The sequence below is a fragment of the Amphiura filiformis genome, chromosome 16 (genome assembly GCF_039555335.1).
Source record: "Amphiura filiformis chromosome 16, Afil_fr2py, whole genome shotgun sequence".
Lineage (NCBI taxonomy): Eukaryota > Metazoa > Echinodermata > Ophiuroidea > Amphilepidida > Amphiuridae > Amphiura > Amphiura filiformis.
In genome coordinates, this window is record NC_092643.1 from 5556673 (window position 1) to 5580751 (window position 24079).

Sequence of the window (24079 nt, forward strand, 5' to 3'; positions counted from 1 at the left end):
TATACGAACGGCGCGTAAAGGGCGGTTTGTTGGCACACTTCCAGCACAAACATGAAAAGGCCTTGACATCACTACCGAACTTGAGGTGACCCAAAGAAATTGACTATCAATCCATGCCTACTGGAGTCCTCTGGTAGAAAATCCCTTTTCTCTGATGAAATGTCTGTATCCTACAATGTAAATGAACAGAATGTGACACCTCCAGGGTGACGTATTTTGCGGAAGTACCCCCCTGGAAAAGTGTATAATGGGATGTAGGTCCCTGGTTCAACTCTTATTATATAGGACTGAGGTTTGACTCACCTGCTGCCTTGATTCCAAGTAATAATCCTGCACTATGCCATTAAGAGACTGGCTATCAATCCATGCCACAGCAACATCACTTCCTATCATAGCTGAGGATGAATCAGAACCACTCAGACCAAATGCCATATAGGTCCCTGGTTCGACTCTAGCATCCAAGGTTATGTCCACAGCTTGCTGGATTGGATCAATCTGCCATGTCACATGGAACTTATCATCTGAGAGGACTTCACATTGTTGGTTATAAGTTCCTGGTGGTGTAGTTGTCTATGTGTTTAAATAGAAAAGAAAAAAAATTGGAAAAGTGTAGAAATCCTCAGCGTGTAGTCAAGTTACAACTTGACACAAGGCACACGCTTTTAAGTGATCGTTGTCACATACTTAAAAGTATGTGACAACGATCGAACCAGTGCACTTAAAATATCTGGTCTAAAGCCTATCGGACTGTCCTACACATATTAACAACAGTGGATTGCTGCTGGTGAATTTTTAATGATCGCTACCTCTTTCAAGTGTACTAGCAAGCAAACACAACATATAAAATTGTCATCTGCATCACATACTGTTGGATATTTGAAGGTTTCTTTGTACAAATCCAAAAATTTGGGTTGATGCTACGTACCTCAATGACAGTTTCGTGCTAAGACTTAGCACTTTCTCAAATTGACTGACCAATTCCTGCACATCGTCGGCTGCTTCCAGATGGAGCTAGCGTAGATGGCGCTGTTAGGACTTGGTCATAAATACAGCGTTCAGACCTGTCGAATATCGCTTATCTTACGCCCAAAGTTTCTTTTGTGTACGCTCGCGCAATATTTGAGTTTGCTCATGCGGTACCTGACTTAGCGTCGATCGCCACGGGCAACATGTCATGTTTCCGCGGTATGGTATTGAATACTAACCTTTGTAAGGCCAACACTGGGTGGAATATTAGCAATATTCTGTCTAATAGGAATCGACACTTGACCAAAGTTTTGCCTCGCAAGCCGACACCAGATGCTCAGGACTGGTATGTCATAGACAGTCAACCACTCTGGTAGATATACATACACATTCACATTATTCCAGCCTCGAAAATCATAGGGGATTTGCTGCTGACTGTATTAAATAAGCAAGACAGAATTGTTATGACACAAATAAGGTTTGAATTTGTTGAATTGTCTGATAAATACCAAACTCTAGTGTATAATGTGTTTTACGTCTCAAGTTGAGAGTAACGCCATGTTGGATTTTGTAGTGGCAGACTCAAATTAGTGCGTTAATGCTTGCGGTTGGGTCGCCAGCGTATAGAAAAATCACCCTTTTACGTGTGTGTATACACCCCATGGGATTAGGTTAGCATACACGATTTGAATTTGCCACTATAAAATCCATAATAATCCATTATTCTCAACTTGAGATGAGACAGACCATAGCAAATTGGAGCTGTTCCTCCCCCCCCCCACACACACACTGGTATATAGACATAGACAGTCTCATCAGAACATTTATTTATTTATTTATTTAAACTTTCTTTAGGCAGGGTAGCCCCTTCAATGACAAAGCACTGATTTCCAAGGAGGCCCTGCAAGTACATAACATAGTTAAAACAACATAGTAAAACATAACATAATTAATACAATACAGCAAAATGTGAGATGCAGATTTGTACAATGATAATATAAATTAAAACTAATTTACATGACATCACCATGTACAGTGATAACAACATTTTACAAAAATATTATTTCAAGGCAGGTTTTACAAATGCAGCATTCTTAAGTTGGAAAATACTCATGTTATCAAAGTTATTACAAATACTAACAGGAAGATTATTCCAAAGTTTAACTGTTCTCATTTGGAAAGTACGCTTACCAGCATTATTATTCCAAGATGGTTCATGTAATAAATTAAAAGTTTGACTTCTGGTACCTTTTGAATGAACAGAGTGCATGAAGGTAAACTGAGATGAAAGATAAGATGGAGCAGTACCTTTAAGACATTTAAAGATTAGAGTTAACATGTGATTATTCCATCTGTCATTCAGTTTAACCCATTTCAAAGAATTCATCATCTCATTAATTGGACATCTTGGGTCCGCAGACAGGATTATATGTGCTAATCTGTTGTGAAGAACTTGAAGTGCACTTGAGAGCTCATTTGAACAATTAGACCAGACTGGACTACAGTAGTCAAAGTTGGGCATAACAATAGCATTTGCAAGCATAATTAAGATATTATTAGGAATATAATATTTAACACGTTTTATAACACCACATCTTTTGGAGATATCTGCTGACAATTTACTTACATGTTCTGACCAAGACATAAAAGAATCAAAAACAACACCAAGGTATTTGAATTGATTAACACGCTCAATATAATCATTGTTGTAATACAAAGTGATATCATTAAATTTATCAAGAATATTACGTTTACCAAACACCATGAATTTAGTTTTCTTTACATTTAAAGTAAGATTGTTAGTTTGAAACCAGCTAGCTATTTTAAGTAAGTTTGATTGAAGCTCAGATTCAAGAATAGTTGGATTATCAGAAGTACAAAGAAGTGTTGTGTCATCTGCGTACATAGTACATTTACAGGTAACATTATTAGGAAGACTGTTTACAAAAATGATGAAAAGAAGTGGCCCAAGTATTGAGCCTTGAGGAATACCAATATTTATATTACTAAAATCAGAAATACAAGAATTAATATTTACAACCTGTGAGCTTCCACTAAGATATGATTTAAACCACTCTAACGAACATCCAGTAATACCATAATCACAAAGTTTATCAAGCAGGATGGCATGATTCATGCAGTCAAAGGCTTTACTTAAATCAAGGAAAATTGCCCTGTTGCACGACCTTCATTCATGTTGTTCAAAATATAATCTTCAACATCAAGTAAAGTAGTAGTGGTAGAGTGATTGGCACGGAAGCCAGACTGATTAACTGAGAGAAGACCATTATTGGTTAAATAAGAATAAAGTTGATTGTGAACAGCTCTTTCAACAATTTTAGAAACAATTGGAAGAACAGAAATTGGTCTGTAGTTTCCTACATCAGATTTATCACCAGCTTTGAAAATAGGGGTAACTTTAGCCTTTTTCCAATCTGCTGGGAATATGGATGTACAAAGAGACAAATTACAAATATATGACAGAGAGATACATATGTACGGAGCTGCTAATTTGAGCAGCTGAGCACGCTGAAATTGTCCAGACCAGGTGACTTATTATTAGGCAATTTACAAATATGATCATAGACAAAATCAGGAGTAATGTAACTGAAGTTAAAATTACTCTTTGGTTTAGATACATTTGGTGAACAATTATTATTTAGATCATTAATATTACATTTGCGGTTTCTTTAGGTGATGATGTAAAGCCATTCTCAGTTTTAACACTTGAGGTTGTTGCACAAGATTTGTTAGGAAGAAGTTTCTTAAGAGTAGACCATAATTTCTTTGAGTTATGAACATTATTAGCAATAGATTCAGAATAAAATCGTTTCTTAAGATAGTAACGCATGTTGTTAGCTTTGTTACGATATGATTTTGCTTCTTGCCAATCATGAGGGTCATTTGTTTTGTGTGCTTTGGCATAGAAATAATCACGATCCTTACATAATGTGAGGAATTCACTGTTGACCCATTCTGGTTGTGAGCCCTTAACACGCTTTTCTTTGACAGGGGCATGGGTATCACAAACACTATTAAACAAATCTTTCCACACTTCCCAAGCTTTATCAACATCATTATAATTATACACTACATTCCAATTTATATCACTCAGAGATTTTTCAAAGTCATTTTCATTGAACTTTTTATTGTGGGGATTTGGGCTCCTTGCACAAAGTCCACACAAACAGATGTCTCATGTGTTTCTTGTATACAAAAAAGCAGACAAACAAAGTATTTTTTTTCAGTGACACTTTCAGGATATGTCAAGTGTGTGCTAATGATGAAACCTATTAAATTTGAATGGTAGTCGACATCTACAAAAGAATAACGAAGTATTCAGAATTGTACTAATTTAGTTGGACGTTCACAAAGTCACCCAATATTATACCTTATTAATCTGCATTGGCAACTCTGTATTCCGTGCGATCCAACCAGAGGTTGGTCCATATAGTCGTGCACATAGTCGTGCATAGCCGGTTTTGCCTACCGTTGCCATTGGGTAGGAATTTATACTTCTATCTCAGACTGGCTGAGGGCCAATCAAGTGGAAGTTGCCCAATAGTCATGATAGTATATCCCCCATTGACTCGGTCGCTTTTAGAGTCGTAACGATGTGGTATAGACTTGCCAGTCTCGTGTATGCGCCGTTTGTACACAGAGACTGGCTTATGCCACTGTGTGTGTCATTGGGATCTATACAAACGTAGCAACATTTTTTTTTGCATTTGAGTCAATTTATATAAAATTGGTACTCACATATCTGATTTCTAAATCATAATTATCCTGTTTAATGTATCCAAGTACCTTACACTTGGAATTTGTGATACTTCAAAGATAATTTTTGAGCCATCGACCTTACGAGATGAAACAATGCAAGTCACAAGATCTCGCGAGATGACCCACCTCTTTTACAGCCGGTTTCTGTCTTCAAGTCATGTTCGCGATACAGCCACGTTGCACTCTGGGGTCGAGACTAATCAGTTACGTCGTTAAGGGTTCATACCACTAAATCCGCATGTGAAGCGGTTTCCGGTAAAAGTTTATCACGACTATAGTCCCAACTTTGCATAAAAATTGTGCAAAATCGGTACAATATTAACAATTTTAGTAGTGTTGCAAATCGTGTTTTGCTAGAACTTGTGAATGTGGTCTCTACTAATTTGAACAAAAAACGCGAAAATTTGAGTGATGTTTACGATGATGAGCGCATGAACACACGAGGTCAAAACGCGGTTAGCAGTCGGACGTAAACACGGGAAAATCGGGCCTTTTTATATAGCGCTATTTTTCTCAAAAAGTAGACCTAAAATATGGTGTCATTTTCAGATATGTTATGCAGAATTTTGTTCTGATTAAGATGATATCAAATATATATTTCAAAGTAAGACGTAACTCGACTTATAGCCTAAAACGTGACCCCTATTTTGCACGTAAAGTCTATGGAGAGCTATTTGGTGGCATCTACCCTTTAAGGAGCAATTCCATGCGTTTTCCGCGCGTCTTTATCTATTTAAAATACACGCGAAGAAAAGAGGAGGGTCATCAACAAGCGCGTTCATGGACGCCTGCCGGTTTTTTCGCTGTATGTGCTTTGCCGCGAATAGGCCTGCTTTTATTTCCAATTTAATAAAAGTTCCGATTTTGGTAGAAGTTTGAAACCTTTTGATATGAATTAAGAAGAGTTTCAAAATATTGAAAATATTGTTTATTGGTGTTTAAATTACAAAGAAGTTTTTCAATTTCATTGTTATTTTTTAACCATTTTTTTGTCATTTAAACTCAAGTTTTGGCCTTCAATTTTAATAAAATTACATAAAATATTAGATTTAAGATATTTAAGTTTCTAGTTTGCTTTATTTATACCTCTGTCCAGTATTTTAAATAGTTATAACATTCAAAGTTTAATTTATATTAATATTTAATTTCAAATAGCCATTCATTACATTTGCTTTTTGGACAAAACGGGTTAAAATTGACGCTGGAGGGGGGGGGGTAGGCCTACTTGATTGACATTTCTTGTCTTTTTAAATATTCTGCAGGTACTGAGAATGTTTTAATTTTGAAGTTATGCACTTGTAAAAGATGTTCAACTAACGTTTACTCTTAACATCAATTAATATCTTCATGAAAATAGCAAATCAGCAACCATTGTGCATTCATGTGCATCAAAATGACGAAAAATGGCAATTGTCGGCTATCATGCTTGTGCTTGAAATCGACATCCTGTCTAAAGTATGAAAGAAAATACCCCAAAATTTCTTACAAGTAATTCAAAATGTAGTGAAAATGATAACAATATCATTTTCAAGGCCTAAAAACGATGTTTTAGCCTCTTCAAGGGTTCATACCACTAAATCCGCATGTGAAGCGGTTTCGGTAAAAGTTTATCACGACTATAGTCCCAACTTTGCATAAAAATTGTGCAAAATCGGTACAATATTAACAATTTTAGTGTTGCAAATCGTGTTTTGCTAGAACTTGTGAATGTGATCTCTACTAATTTGAACAAAAAACGCGAAAATTTGAGTGATGTTTACGATGATGAGCGCATGAACACACGAGGTCAAAAGCGCGGTTAGCAGTCGGACGTAAACACGGGAAAATCGGGCCTTTTTATATAGCGCTATTTTTCTCAAAAAGTAGACCTAAAATATGGTGTCATTTTCAGATATGTTATGCAGAATTTTGTTCTGATTAAGATGATATCAAATATATATTTCAAAGTAAGACGTAACTCGACTTATAGCCTAAAACGTGACCCCTATTTTGCACGTAAAGTCTATGGAGAGCTATTTGGTGGCATGTACCCTTAACAACGAGTAAACAAAATGGCTGGGAAAACGGAGGAAATTGTGTCCTTAAAAGTGTTTCAGCGTGACGATCAGAAACCTCAAAAAACTATTTTTGTTGGGCTGCGCTTGATATGCTAATGATATACAGGTACATTGTAGGATATAAATTGGATGGTAAATAGCCAAATATTGCAAGAAATCTACTCGCTAGAATCCTAGCGACCCATAAAAAAAATGACCGTCCATGCGAATGTAATATTGAAATCGTAAAATCCCTACTAGTAATAGACCTACTTGTCACTAATCGTGGCGCGTGATCAAGTCTGATAAAAGGTCAAAGTGGCTGATCAATGTGTGGGCAAATGTTCAAGTGGCTTTTTGACCAATCGGCTTTCTAGCAGTAAAATATGGGGACCAATCAGGTTGTATCAATGTGATACCAATAAACTATGATGTATGACTCATCTTGTTAGGCCTACTAAAAATAAAATTCGGTTTACGTAACCCGCCCGCCCTCTTTTTTAGGTGCCACTTTTGGAAAAAATAAAAATTTTCAAGAGTCGTCCGTGTCGAAATTCTGACATGAAATAATTTATGCCACTTTTGGAAAAAATAAAATTTTTCAAGAGTCGTCCGTGTCGAAATTCTGATATGAAGTTGTTGGAAATCACATTATTTTATTTTCCCCGACTTTCTGCCATTCAATGATTAAAGAAATACAGTTGAATTGATAGATAATATTTATCGCGATATAGGCCTAGGCCTATGCACAACTATTTTATTTATGAAAACAGCGTGCAGCAGGACTCGTAATATTAAGTAGGCCTACAACTATTGAAAAACTATTGAACTACCCAGCAAACACAAAAACGTTTTAAAAACGTTTTAAATAAGTTATATTTTGGCTTTTGGTTTAGCTAAAAGCGTTTTAATAACATTAAAATGTCGGGTTATATAAAGGTCATGATAACGTTTTAAAACGTTTTGTATGAAAACAATACAACAATATTTTTCAATGTTTTCAAAAAATGTTATTGTAAACTATTTTTACAAACATTTTTGCCAAATATTGTGTCAATACTTAAATAACATTAGGCCTATGTTAAAATGTTTGAACCCAGCAAACACAAAAATGTTCTTAAAATGTTTTTTTCAAAACCTTTTAATAACATTTAAATGTCGGGTTATATAAAGGTCATGAAAACGCTTTTAAAACGTTATTGAAAATATTTTGGGCAAACATTTTTTCGCAAATATTTTATCAACCCCAAAATAACATTCTGTTTAGAATGTTTTGTATCAAGTTTTCAAGAATGTTTTTGGAATGTTATTAAAACGTTTTTATACCCTTTATATAACCCGACATTTAAACGTTTTCTGTAAAACATTTTTGTTTGCTGAGCAGTAGATTATCAAAAATGTTTTTAAGGTTATGAAAATGTTTTATACTCTTAATATACCCTTTATATAACCCGACATTTAAACGTTTTCTGACAACCTTTTATAACCTTTTGCGAATGATGTCGAAAACGTTTTGTGTTTGCTGGGTATTTTGTCTGTGTCCGCAAAAAAATTGATAAACGGTAATAGTAGGCCTAACACTATAAGACAAAGGCCTAACGCTCATTAAATCGGTGTTGTTGTCGAACTAATTCCCATAAAGCTCGTATTAAAAGAGCAAGTAATAAAAAGTTAAAATGCTAAAAATGATGTAGGCCGAAAAATTGTGTAATCTTGTCCTAGACACTCAACGACAAACCCCTATCAAGTATGAATAAAAGACTGTTCATTTCAATTTATAAACGTTGAGGAAGTTGTGCATTTTGTCAGCACCGATATAATAAAAATTAAAATAACTAACCTGGCAGATTTCAGGATTAACCAACATTTATTATCTCATGCCGCTCGCCCAGGCCTGCATATTATCCCGTCAAGAAACTCAACCCTAGGCCTACCTTTTTCAACATGTAAATATAATTCCATAGCGATAAATAGTGAACGTTGCATTGAAGATGAGGATACTTGGATGATACAGATATTAAGCACATGTTAAATGGGGGTATGGGGATGTCCCAGTTTGTTTTACAAGGGCAATTATTATTTGACCCAAACTTTTTGGTGGGTGGGTTCATCATGACCCGAGACAGAACAAGTTTGTATTGGCATGAAACTTGATAGGGTAGATTCAATATTTAGAGCCAAATTTGTGGAGAGTAATTTCGGGGTCACCAAAGGTCAAATTAGTAAAAACTGTCACATCACATTGGCATGATACTTGGTGGGTACAGTCAATATTTAGAGCCAACATTTTGGAAGGTCATTTTGGGGTCACCAGAGGTCATCTGAGGTCAAATTATTAAAAACTGACATATGGGCATTACAATTGGTTAGTACAGTCAACATTTAGAGCCAAATTTTTTGAAGGTAATTTGGGGTCACCAGAGGTCATCTGAGGTCAAATTAGTTAAAACTGTCATATGGGCATGAAACTTGGTTAATACAGTCAACATTTAGAGCCAAATTTTTTGAAGGTCATTTCGGGTCAACAGAGGTCATCTGAGGTCAAATTAGGTTAAACTGTCATATGGGCATGAAACTTGGTTAATACAGTCAACATTTAGAGCCACATTTTTTGAAGGTCATTTCGGGGTCAACAGAGGTCATCTGAGGGCAATTAGGTTAAACTGTCATATGGGCATGAAACTTGGTTAATACAGTCAACATTTAGAGCCAAATTTGTTGAAGGTAATTTTGAGGTCACCAGAGGTCATCTGAGGTCAAATTAGTTAAAACTGTCATATGGACATGAAACTTGGTTAGTACAGTCAACATTTAGAGCCAATTCTTTTAAGGTCATTTCGAGTCACCAGAGGTCATTTGAGGTCAAATTAGTTAAAACTGTTATATGGGCATGAAACTTGGTTAATACAGTGAACATTTAGAGCCAAATTTTTAAGGTCATTTCGGGTCACCATATGTCATCCGAGGTCAAATTAGTTAAAACTGTCATATGGACATGAAACTTGGTAAGTACAGTTTACATTTGAGCCAAATTTTTTGAAGATCATTTGGGGTCACCAGAGGTCATCTGAGGTCAAATTCGTTAAAACTGTCATATGGGCATGAAACTTGGTTAATTCAGTCTACATTTAGAGCCAAATTTTTTGAAGGTCATTTGGGGTCACCAGAGATCATCTGAGGTCAAATTAGTTAAAACTGTCATATGGGCATGAAACATGATTAGTACAGTCAACATTTAGAGCCAAATTTTTTGAAGGTCATTTTGGGGTCACCAGAGGTCATATTAGTAAAAACTGTCATATGGGCATGAAACTTGGTGGATACAGTCACCATTTAGAGCCATATTTTGGTAAGGTCATTTGGGGGTCACCAGGGGTCATCTGAGGTCAAATTAGTAAAATGTTGTATTGGCAAGAAAGCTCTGTCGAGATTTGATCCCCAAGTCAGGTAAACTTAAAAAATTGGTTTGATTTACACTTATTGATTTCACGTTCAAGTCATTAATTGTTTACAAGTTAATATTATATTTGACTATTTTTGGATCCCAAAAGTTTGGTTATGGACCCCTATTTTTTGGATTTAAGATAAGAGGGTCCATTTGGAGTTTGGACTCCTTACTTTTTTCTTTTTTTTTTATGGTCATTTCAAAATATTATTTTATCTGTTTAGTGTTTTGTATTGCATAAATTTCCAAATTGTATGTAGCAGTTTTCTATAATTGCACAAACAGAAAAAGCTTTTATATATAGACAAGAACAGTGAATGACAGAGAGTAGGTAAATGATATTGGACATTCTTAAACACTTGAGAACGTTCCTGCAATCTTATTGGTTCTTACCCAGCTTTAAACGTGTGATATTGAAGGGCGCTGTTGCAGCTGCTGCCAATATGTTGTATCCTGTCTCTGTTTTTGTCCAAATATTTTGTCTTTTGGTCATCATCAACTTTATATCTACATACCATGGAGTCAGTGAGTATCATAATAATGTTGCTATCCAGTCAGAAAATGCTGTCTCTGAACCAACAACTGTAATTTCTGAAGCTTATCATGGACAAGAAATCCACCATATTAACTGCAGAATTTGGAACCCTGGTGATTGTTTACCTTGCATACCAGACTGCAGAATTTTGAACTCGAGTACCACAAACTGTTGGACTTCAGCATCATCTGTTAGCACAACAACCCAACACTATAGCCCTCATAATGACAATAAACAGCCCCTCATTAGCTATACTACTTAATGAACTTTGGCGACTTAAAGATAACTCTGTAGCAGTAACATCTAGTGTGAAATGTACACTTCAAGAACTTGGCATACAGAAACGCAGTAGAGGTCGCAGAGCAGGTTCCCATATTCATCGTGAAGATTCCTGTTCATGTTTCACATCACAGACCTATAGCTGCATACCAGTATGAAGATTACGTTTCTGACATTGCCTTAGACCCCAATGCCAGTGTTGATTCCGGGGTTCATTCTGATTTGACTCTAAGGTCTACCGTTTGTAGACCAAGAATTTTAACACCTATTGCATGTGTTGCTGAACAGTCAATCCCCCGCAAATATGACTTTCCTGCTGTACTGCTGACCAATGCACGATCCTTGGTTAAGAAGATGGATGAGATGGAAACTATGCTTAAACTTGAGAATATTGATGTTGGTGTAATCACAGAGTCCTGGTTTCACCCAGAATTACCTTGCTCCATGTCATCAATTAGTGGTTACAATCTGTTCTCCCAGTGTCGTGATACAAGTAAAGGCGGCGGCGTTATGGTTTATGTTAGATCTCACATATCTGCCATGCATATTACAGACATAACAGTCCCTGATGAACTTGAGTGTGTTTGGGTATTGCTTGAACCTCAAATGTTACCGAGGGATGTTTCTGTTATAGCACTTTGTGCCGTGTACATCACCACCGACTCCCCCAACCAACACCTTCTTCGGCAACACCTACTTGAATCAATGGACTTGTTACATGTTAAATATCCGGACATTAGTTTCGCCATTTTAGGTGATTTCAATAGAATGAACATTAATCTGATAACAAGATCTTACAATCTAAAACAAATTGTAAATTTTCCTACTCGTCAACAAGCTATACTGGACTTGATTATGACTGACTTTAGTAAATTTTATTCAGATCCATTACCTATGTCACCTGTGGGTAAGAGTGACCACATATGCATTGTTTGGAAACCCAATCCTTCCACCACTGCAAGCATAAAAATGCTGTTAGAGTTGTCCGCACCTTTAAAGATTCCCAAATCAGGGAGTTCGGCACTTGGATTCAAGATCAAAACTGGTCTAATGTGTTTGAAGCCAACAATACTCAGGAAAAGGTGGATGCTTTTTATGAACATCTTAACAGTGCAATGGAGTCATTCTTCCCACATGTCAAAGTAAAGAACCATGACAATGATAAAAGTGGATTACCCCCTAATTAAAAAATTGATTCGAACGCCAGGCAGCCTTTCTGGCTGAAGACAAAACTCAGTGGCGTCAACTTCGCAATAAAGTTCAACGTGAAATTGCTAAAGCTAAAATTAATTATCATGCCAACTCTGTCCGAATTTACAACATAAGGACCCACGTAAATGGCACCAACAAATTAAAGTCATGACTAATGACACAAAGGCTGAGCACAACATACATGTCCCTGGTATTCAGAATTCTGATCATGTCAGTATTGCTAACAGCATCAATGAGCTATTTGTGAATGTGTCTTCCAACATCAATCCTCTGGATAACACAAAGCTTCCATCTTATTTACCAGCTTACAAATCACCACCTCAATTATATCCTTGGGACGTGTATGCTGAGCTCAGCAAGGTAAATCGAGGTAAAGCATGTGGGCCTGATGGCATCCCTCCAAGGTTAGTTAAAGAATTTGCCTATGAGCTGAGTGTTCCCTTAACAGAGGTTTTGAACACCTCCCTCATTGAGGGAGTAGTCCCTTCTCAATGGAAGAAGGCCATCGTAGTCCCAATACCAAAAACAAACCCACCAAGCATTGAGAAGCTACGTCCTGTCTCACTTACTGACTGCTTTGCAAAAATCGGGGAGGGTTTTATATCCAAGTGGGTTTTAGAAGATGTAAGTCATAAAATTGACCAGCAACAATTTGGTAATGTCAAAGGTGTGTCAACCTCACATTATTTAATTAGCATGCTTCACTTTCTTCATCAAGGCGCTGACAAGGCTGGCAACGTTGGCACAGTGGTACTCACGGATTTCTCAAAAGCATTTGACTTGATCGACCATACTCTGCTTATGGAGAAATTTATCCATATGGGAGTCCGTGAGTCTATTGTGCCATGGTTGTCTGACTTTGTCAGCAATAGACAACAGTGTGTTCGTTATAAACATGTTCTTTCCGACTACAAAACTGTAAATGGAGGTCTCCCACAAGGTACAAAACTAGGCCCAATAGGCTTTCAGATTATAATCAATGATGCTGTTTCAAGTAGTGTGCCTAAAACAAAATGTTGGAAGTATGTCGACGATCTGACAATTGTTGAGAACTGCACCCACCCCAAATCCAGCCAAATTCAAGATGTTTTGGATGAATTCAGTGAATGGTCTGCCAATAATAATCTGAAACTTAATCCTTTGAAATGTCAAGCCCTACAGGTCTGCTTTAAGAGGAATCCACCCAATAATGTTATCAAAATCAATGACATTCCTCTCAACTTTGTTTCTGAGGCAAAAATTTTGGGTATTTGGATGCAGGACAACCTCAAATGGGATAGAAACATTGCTGAAATTGTGTCCAAAACCAATCGTCGGTTGTATATGCTTAGGATTTTAAAAAGGTTTGGTTTTAATACCCAGGAATTATGTTCAGTTTATAAAGGATATGTTAGACCATTACTTGAATACGCCGATGTAGTTTGGCATTCCTCACTCACCACAACTCAAGATTATACTTTGGAGCAGCTGCAAAAAAGAGCTTGCAAAATAGTTCTGGGCAAATTGTATGATGGTTATGACAACGCTCTTAATCTGTGCCAGCTAGACTCTCTAGCTGATAGGAGGGAGGACCATTGTCGTAAGTTGGCCAAGGGCTTTCTACTTCTATCCGAACAAAAGATCTCATCCCTCCTACCAGACTGGAGAGTCATGGCAGGGTCCTTCGCAATGCAAATCATATCTCTCAACTTTATGCAAGGACCGATCGTTTCAAAAACAGCGCTATTCCATACTTTATCAATTTATTGAATAACTAAGTGCCCTGAACTGTTTTGCATATTCTGACTTTTTAAAATATGTAATATTGAGCCAATTTTAGCCTTTTAATGGTGTTATTTATAATGTTGTTGAATGATGTCTTGAATAAGTGCAATATTTTATTTTCTATCAACAGCAGTTGCTGTATTTTTCCTTGTTAATATTTATATACTGTATCTTTTAATGTTTAATTGTTTTTAATATTGTAAACCACTTGTAATTTGGCCTCAGGGCCACGATTTGTGTGTGAATAAAATATACTATACTATATACATATGACACGATATCACACGGGACAGCGCGTGTGCGTCGACGCGATACGCGTACTCGCTATTTGAACCAATCGGAGGCGCACAGCAACAACGGGACTGATCGATTTTAAGCCCTAGGTAATTCCTTGCAAAATGTAGGATTTAATTTGATTAAAATTTGTATGATATTTTTTATTTGAATTGAAGTGTAATTTCTCTGGTGCTTGTTTAACCTCTCACTTTCCCTTCTTACAAACATCTATAATAAATTACTGAGTTTGGCGAATTGGTAAGGCTAAAAACTTCTACGTTTTACATTATTTCGGAAAACGGATTTTTGCGTTGCGTAGAGTAAAGTTGTCCGCACCCCAATAAAAAGTCCAATTTTGTTTTTGTTTACGTTAAGGGTGTCAAATTATGTTAATTAGTTTCAAAGGCAGGGCAAAGGCAGTGGCAGCGCACCTGCATGCCAACACAATACACTAATGTTGATATAGCCTGAATTAGGCCTTCTATCCTGTCATCGGTGTGAGGATATTATGCCTGTAGTCTCAACTATTACATAACACAGTAGAAGCAACTATTACATGACACAGTAGAAACCCAATTAACATCTATTGTTTATTCAACTAATTGATCAACATTAGCATGTTTTCTGTGTTTTTATGGAGTGAAGGACAAATTAATCAGGGTTGCCAAACCACACCATGAATAGGCCTACTCTGCTTTGTGGTAGTGCTATGTTTAATGTTATCAGCATAATGTATGATCAGGTATGATCATAACTTTATATGAAATAGAGTGTAAGGAAATGTGAATAAAATTGTTTCAGCTGCACAGTGGTGTAGCCAGGGCTTTTTCAGAGAGGGGGGGGCGAGGCAAATTTCATGGGGGGTGTGATTGTCACAAATGGGCTAAAGAGTACAACAAATTTATCCAAAATTGGCTAACAAATAAAAAGTACAACAAAAGCATAGAAATCTAAAATATCAGATCAGCCAGCAGGCCACAGGGGGCCAAGAGGGATGTGCATAAAATTGTGTTCATCTGCTCAGTGATGTAGCCAGGACTTTTGCAGGAGGCGGGGGCAGCAAGGTACATTTCAAGGTGGGGGACAAACTTGGATGAAAATGATAAAAAATGAGCTCAAAGGTACAACAAATTTGTCCAAAATGGGCTAAAAAGTACTTTTGAAACAAATCCATAAAAATCTTAAATATCAGAGCGACCAGCATCCCACAGGGGCAAGACATGATCTAATTGCAATTTCAAGCCATTGATTTATATGGAAAAGATACTAAATATATTATACTTCTAAGTTCTAAATGATAATCTCCTCTCATACCATTAAGGGATCTAAAATGAGCGTTTATTATAAGCGTTTAGACAGTATTTTTGTGGGACATGAGAGCACCTCAGACCTATCGAATTGCATTCTGAATACTGAAGCATGTCTTTCTGATATCAAATAATTTTCATTTTTGAAAATCACAATAAAATACAAATTTTATGACGAATTATACAAATTTGATATTTTTCAAATTTTTGATATATAACAGTCCTCGAAGTAAATTATATAAATCTAATGACATATTCTTAAAGTGTATGTAGCAGGAGGAAAAGCCGACGGTCAATTGAAAATTTTGACCTTTCATATTGAAGATATGGATTTTTTTTTTCCAAAACACCAAAAAAATCCATATCTTCAATATGAAAGGTCAAAATTTTCAATTGATCGTCGGTTTTCATCCCACCTACATACACTTTAAGTATAAATCATCAGATTTATAAAGTTTACTTCAAGTGCTGTTAAATATCAAAAATATCAATTTTAATGATTTGCCATAAAATGTGTATTAAATTGCGAATTTCAAAAAATCAAAATTCTTCATATTCAGAATGCAATTCGATATGTCTTATGTTCTCTAACGTCCAACAATAAATACTGTCCAAACGCTCATACCCCAGCCCTTAATCACATTAAATAAAACATTTACATGTACACAAAATGTACAAAATTTACCAACCGCGAAAGACCCTGACCGCGAAAGACGGGTGACCGCTAGTTTAACTAATTACCCCCACCCATCGACTCGCCAAATCCCCACAAGGTTCTGAACAGAAACAAAACATACATCACCCAACCTAAACCAATCAATCACAAACACCATCAATGATCACCCAAACACATGTACCATTCAGTACCAAAACAAACCACCAAAGCAGAGAACCGCGAAGCCCGAGAACCGCTCTAGTATGATCTTGATTTTGTCATTTTAGGCAGCGACTTAATTTGTTTGTGCTTACGAACAAGATAAATAAGTGAGTGGTCACTAAGACCAAGACTGTGGACACCAGAGGTAGTTATAGTCTCTGGCCTAGAGACAAATGCAAGATCAATAATAGTTTTCGTCTTTGGAGTAATGCGAGTGAAATCATTAATAAGCTGGCTAAGCTGAGAGTGATTTGCCAGACCAGAAATTTTTCTTGAAAGAGAAGGTTTTGAAATATCAAGGTTAAAATCACCAACAATAAAAATATCATCATAAACAGAAGCACAATTTTGGAACATGGAATCAATTTGATCAAGGTAATCTGCTTTTGCATCAGGAACACGATACACTGTGTTCTGACATTATGTCAGAACACATTGGTATATTTTGTAACATGTCAATAAATGAGAATTCTGATGGTGGGAAGACATTTTGATAATATGCTATATCAGAACAGAATTATGATGTACACCTAAACTTATTGTAAATTTTCAGCAACATATGCACTTCTGGGATAAAATTTTTTTTTTTAAATGCATGAAGGCTTTTTTTTGTTGCTTATCATTAATTTTGATTGGGCAATTTGGATCATAGTGCAAACCTTTGTAGCGCTAAAGCTTAATGATGCCAATTATTGTTCTAGTGGGCTTTATTTGATAAATACAGCAGTACACTATTTCTGTCTATTTGCCCTCCATAAGCCACAAACTAATATGTTGGATGTACCATAGCATCACACACTGGGCAATTGACCTTTTTGGTAAATCCCATAAGCCTTTGCGAGTACACCTGAGAACTCGTCATTTGACGTCACACCGATGCGCACGTCGTTTATTGAACATTGTCACTGTGCATTGCAAGTCGGTGTGACGTCAAATGACGACATCACAGGTGTACTCGCAAAGGCTTATTGGGTCAAACCTCTTTGACTTATTGGGTCAAACCTCTTTGAAATAATTGGAATAATCTTACCAAAGACCATGGGTACCATCAATACCATTTACACAAGGAAATAATTCACACTGAATTGAGGACCATAAATTTAACACAAAACATTGATTATAATTTTGAATGATATTCACCTCATATATTGACCACCTTCTAACTGCCAATCAGCTATCCATCCCTTGCCATCAGGTGTCAGAGGCCAGAAAAATGCATCTGTAGCAAAATAAGGTAAAAAAATAAGTGTTTGTTTGGCCTCACTCGACCATCCCTAATTTTGAAAAATGGGAAAATCCAAACAACGGCTCCTATGCTCACGATGATTAAACTTTTGATATCAAATTTGGTATCAACCTTCGAAGGAAAGTGTATAGAAAATTATTATATAAATTATTTTGCCATAAACTCTTCAGACTCTGGTTAAATGGGGATGGAACTAGTGGCGACTTTTTAATTGGGCTGTGTTTATTACAAGTTAAACATTATTTAGGCAACGCCTGTATATTTATCCAGTCATTAAAAAAAACAAAAAAAACAGCCCTTTTATTTCAAACCATGTGAGGCCATATAAATACTTTTTGGGGGCCTAAACAAATTGTAATATCAGAACAGAATATGCTATATGTATATTATAAAACAGGGTGTCACCTTAACCCCACTCAAACTTTGTACCTTTTTTATCTATTTTTGTTTTATACCTTTATTTACAAATAAATTAGTGATAATTGCTCTCAGTTTTGTCTTTTCTTTAGTTTCAGCTAAGGTAGTCCTACTTCTTCAGTAACATTAAAAGATATAGAAAATATAAACTTGCATAGTGTTAAGGGATCTAGAATGAGCGTTTATGGCGTTTATTACAGTATTTTTGTGGGACATGAGAGCACTTCAGGCGTGTCGAATTGCATTCTGAATACTGAAGCATGTCTTTCTGATATCAAATAATTTTCATTTTTGAAATTCACGATATAATATAAATTTTGTGAGAGATTATTAAAATTTGATATTTTTCAAATTTTTGATATATAACAGTCCTCGAATAAATTTTATAAATCTAATGATATATTCTTAAAGTGTATGTAGCTGGGAGGAAAAGCCGATGATCAATTGAAAATTTTGACCTTTTATATTGAAGATATGTTTTTTTCCCAAAAGACCTATTTTTTTTGGTGTTTTGGGAAAAAAATCCATATCTTCAATACGAAAGGTCAAAATTTTCAATTGATCGTCGGCTTTTCATCCCACCTACATACACTTTAAGTATAAATCATCAGATTTATAAAGTTTACTTCAAGTACTGTTAAATATTAAAAATATCAATTTTTAATGATTTGCCATAAAATGTGTATTACATTGCAAATTTCAAAAAATCCAAATTATTTGATATCAGAAGAACATTCTTCGTATTCACAATGCAATTCTATATGTCTGATGTGCTCTAATGTCCCACAATAAATACTGTCCAAACGTTCATACCCCATCCCTTAAGAATTTCACAATCTGTGATGTGTTGAAATCTTTATAATATTACATTGGGTTGTGCTATACCAATTGAAATCCATACACCCCTATGGAAGAAGTGACATTCAATAACCTCCCACATGCACAGGGAGTGTGACTTTCAAATGGGGTTACCTGTATCAGTGACTCCATTTGAAATCTACACCCATGTGTGGGAGATTATGGTCATATACTTTTGAGGAAACATTTCACAAAATATTCACAATTTAACGTCAGTTTATTATTGAAGAAAAGAAATATTGGGCAAGAAAGTAGAGACATCAAGTTATTGTTTTATTTGGTTTAAAACAATTGCATTTATGTTTTTTATTTCATTTACTCATTTACAAATGCTCTGATTTATATTTCTCTGTCCCCAGAATACAATAATTACTGGTTTGTAGGACAGGAAAAAACGTTGGATGAAACCTTGCCCCTATTATAACACTTGAATCCATGGAGGACATGACCTTAATCTCCCACACAGGGGGTGTAGCTTTGAAATGGAATCACCCACACAAGTTAACCCATTTAAAATTCACACCCCTATGTGGGAGATTAAGGTCATATCTACAATAGGGGGTGTATGGATTTCAACTGGAATACCCCATTGCATAATACTCATTTACCTGGTCCATATCCATCATAGTCCACATTTTTCAACAGGAATGTTTGGTGATCCATAATCCATACTTCATCAACAAACACACCGTGAACTCTTCTTGGAGAGAATCCTAGAGTGCCAATGTTCACTGGAGCTGGTATCGCAATGTCGTTAACAATGCCCAAGAGGTTGGCTGAACCAAGGCTTCTCTGTGAGTGGTAAGGAAAAACATATTACATAAAGCATGGAAATATTCCTGCCATTTGTATGGTAGATACCAATGGATGAAGCTTTATTTGTCCTATTGTTCTGGTTTGAAAGCTCACACATATTGGAATTTGTTGCCAATCGGTATTCATAAAGGTATACAATTGACATCTAATTTGCAAAAATGGGTACCTGTGACTTGATATATGTTGGGGCATTAACACCCATCTGGGCGTTTTGCTGATAATGCAAGAAGTTTTGTCTGGCTGCCTTGGTTTGTTATGCGTTTAGTGTTTAAATATTTGAAATAATTATTAACAATTTTCATTTAGGTGTATTCCTTTTCCTTACAATTCTACAAATCTATTGAAGTAAAATAAATTAAAACTTTTAGGTAATGAATGAGGTAGTATGATGTATATTATCAATCATAGACGGATGATAAGAACGGTTAACAAATGTCAACCCTCACATGTCAAGAAAGGCGAATTTCAGTACTAAACCTTGACTAGACCTAGGCTACCAGTTTGCTTAGGCCTATGTCTTCAATAAAGGCCTTGTGTTTTTAATATTTTTACCAATCAATGAACAAACAATATATTAATAAAGGATAAAAAACAAATATTTACTGCTCTAAAGGGTGGAATCTATTGTCCCCTTGGTGAACTGGAGACTGTGGGCCTACTATTTCCCTTGACCTGCGGTGTCAGGAAAATAGTAGCAGTGGCGTAACTGGGGGAGCAACGTGCCCCGGGCACTACCACAAAATTAAGGGGGGCGCCAAATCGGCCTCACTTAAAAAAGATGCCATTCCCACATCCCCGCGTCCAAGATATTCTTGGGTGGGGGGGTAGGGGCATCAATTTTGTTTCTTGCCCCGGGCGCTACCAACCCTAGTTACACCACTGAATAGTAGGCCTATGGTCTCCAGTTCACCTCGGAACTATTAGATTCCACCAGATCCCTCATATGCAGTAAATATTTGTATAATATCCTCATGATCATATGACACCCATTCCTCCTTCCCTCTCCTTCTCCACCTCTATGTCTCTGTGATGAACCCTGAAAAGTAAACCTACCTGCAAGTTTCTGTTCCACACAACAATCCGGGTGTAGTCTTCAAGAGTTGTTCCTGATGGTAGCTCTACAATAACATTCTCATGATCATATGATCTCAGTGGATTTGTGCTAATAAAAAATACACAAAAAAATACAGGAAATACATTTTGGTGCAATTCAAGTTTGGTAGAGATGTAAACATTTTTTATGGCTGTGCCACAAGCATGCCAACAAATTGACCTTGTATGTGAGTGCGTAGTCCCTGCATGATTAATTTCACACACACAATTTGATATTGCAATCAGCGAAGGATGTCAAAATTGAAATTTAGAAACATGTTATGATGTTAACCCCCTGAGCACTACCTGCCGATCTAACATTGCCTCTGATTGGTCAATTACACAACATCTTCACTTTAATCACCAATCAGAATGGAGCTTTGCAAATACTTCACCCCAATTTTTTTGTGTGGTGAAATTATTCTAACAATGTTGCTGATTGGTCCAACTTCTTTTTGGCCAATCGGCAGGTATTTCTTAAGGGTTAAGTATAAGTCTTACAAATAATCTTACCTTCCTTCAACAGGCAGGTCCACCACAGGTACAGTACCACCAACTGGAGTACCTGCCATCAATACAACATCTGTAGGGTAACAAATAAGAAACAGTGCAAGATGAGACATGGCGGTGCAGTGAGTGAGTATTCTCTTTTTAGGGCATGGATGGTTAAATAGATATCCATGGAAAAGCCTTATTTCCAACATTTCAGTTGATTCATATGTTGAAAAAAAGCGCAATGATTTATAGTGCGCTAAGCTACAAGTCTCAGCACTCTTTTCAGGTTGTTGCTGACCACTACGGCCCCACATCATTCCATAAACCATTTAACAACAAATTTGTAAGTTACGCATAATTACATGTTTTACAATGCCGTATATAGGTTACCAAGTTGTAATTTCCAATTGGACCATATTTTTGTTTGGAGTAAGTGGTAATGAGGCTGTGGCTCACAAAGTGGCCCTTCATTGGTTTCTATGGGACAGAAAATTGTCAAAAGTCATCCAACTGGGCCAAATCGTGGATTTGGCAATTTTCAACCCAAGAGCTAAGAACAAAATTACAATTGATTGAATTAAAATTGGCATTTCTTTATCATGATCTTTTTCTTCAATTCCGTTTCTTTTTATACTCTTCATACAGGCCAGCATGCTGATAAGCTTTTACATGTAAGCTTGGCTTGAGCAATTTGCTTCAGACTGGTCCCATCAGGACCCAAGCGTACTGTATGTCCACCCGGACCAACTGGTTAAACACACCAACACCTGTTTCATGTGTTAATCTCGATGCTTTATTCTGTACAAATCTTATTTTTAGTTTACCATCACACTTTGGTTACATAATTTACATAAATGCATATTCATTAGGCTACATTTGAATATAAACCTACTCTGTGCTCCATTAAAGGTGAAGTCAACAATTATCAGTGTACTATCGTCCACAGCATACACAGCCCCAAGAACATTGTCATAACCGTTGCCTGATCCAGACTCAAAATCACTGATATAAGTACCATAATAAGGTTGCTCAATGAATGCTGGAACATTCAAAGTGGTATGAGGTATGGTTACATGACCCTGGCTTTGACGTGTTGTGTCGCACCATATTGCAATGTAGTCGATGTCAGTAATGATATCTGGCTTGGAGAGAGTCAGGGTCAAGTCTTGCCCAGTAACTCCAGTCGGGAGGCTTTGCACACTGTTGAAAGATAATGAACAAAAGTACTCGATTATTAAAGACTTGACTAACTGCACTAGACTAATTTGTACTGATTGACTAAATTGATTAGTTGTGTGTGTATACATGTAGATGAGTAGACTTCTGACGTCAATGCCTGACAGTATGCGCACGCATCATCACAATTTCCATTGTTTTTGACTTGGCAGTACGCGCGCGCATCATATTTTGTTCAGGGCTCATATGTTTTTAAAACTCCTGCCACATCACAATAAGGCTATTGAACAGTGAAGTGGTTGCATGGGGTTCACTCAAGCATATCGATATACCAGTCCCTTGCCTCATCTATAAACAGCAATATATTGGGTTACCAAAAGATTAGAAAAACATTTTATTTGAAAAAACATTTTTAAATATTGTCAAAATGTTATTTAAAAAAAAACCATTAATTTGTTTGCAAAATGTGTTTACAAATCTCTTTTGACACTTAAATCAATTACAATGCTTTGTGGACACCAAACAAAATGGCATCTCAGAAGATGTTTCTGCATATCTGAGAGGCCAAAAATACTTTGGATTTTAAGAGTAACATAATTATAAGCCTAAATAAAATTGAAGAGATCAGTGAATGTGGTTTGCTTGGACCTTATGCTGAATGTAAAGTCAAAATAGCTAACATTATGTGGAAATAAGCTTAATTTTGTGTGTGTGTGTGTATGTTTTCCGTAAAACTGAAAACTTGCCTCTTTTGATTTTTACTTAATTTAGGGGTTCAGTAATAGAATAGGCATAATATCAAAATAAAAGATGTACAATTCTATACAATTTGATTTTCCTGTGTTTTTTCAATACCCAAATTGTCACGCTACAGCAAACAGGTATGAAAGTTGTTCATGCCTGGGTGGCTCTCGCCCAATCACATGTAATGTGAGATAACAGAAATTATGAACTTGGGTTAAATCTGCAAAATAGTATGTTCAAGCACTTCTTTTCCCACAACTAAAAATTTAATCAAAAATAGACAATGAACTAATAAGTTCACAGGTCACTTGGTTGAGTAGGTAGCTATATAGGTGGATAACCTGACTTCCACTGGATTTTCACACATTATTATTTTCATTTTGGGGAAGTAAATACCAGATCAGTGTGTCACACTATATTTCCATTCCACCTTTGTGCCCACTGACCTTTACAAGCTATAGCAAAGTCACACTCAGTTGGTTAAGATTGCAAGGGTGAAGGTCCCATAAAAATTAATAATAGCACACTGTATCTGATATTTGCTGACTCACTGATCACAAACTCTTGTTTGTTTGTTTGTTTGTTTGTTTGTGTGTTAGTTGAATTTTGTTTTTAAGGGGCCAGAGAACCTATTTGCTACAGCCAGTACAGGGTAGGGGCAAAAGCTCAAATCAGTATTTACTATCAAGATTAATATATGTGACCTGCTACCATGAAATCAGCGTAAAGTCATCGCAACTTTATACTTATTTCGTTGA

General features: G+C 36.3%; 1 protein-coding gene across 1 annotated transcript in view; it reads right to left on the bottom strand.

The window, feature by feature from the left end:
• The window catches only part of LOC140136473 (uncharacterized), a 124264-nt gene that overhangs the window by 76858 nt on the left and 23327 nt on the right, over nt 1-24079 (bottom strand). Inside the window, exons 7-13 of the mRNA XM_072158195.1 lie at nt 22294-22601; nt 21420-21489; nt 20868-20976; nt 19607-19790; nt 17618-17696; nt 1206-1401; nt 304-570 (exon numbers count right to left, since the gene is read on the bottom strand). Of these exons, the coding sequence (XP_072014296.1) occupies nt 304-570; nt 1206-1401; nt 17618-17696; nt 19607-19790; nt 20868-20976; nt 21420-21489; nt 22294-22601 (1213 nt within the window). The remainder of the gene's footprint in view (nt 1-303; nt 571-1205; nt 1402-17617; nt 17697-19606; nt 19791-20867; nt 20977-21419; nt 21490-22293; nt 22602-24079) is intronic.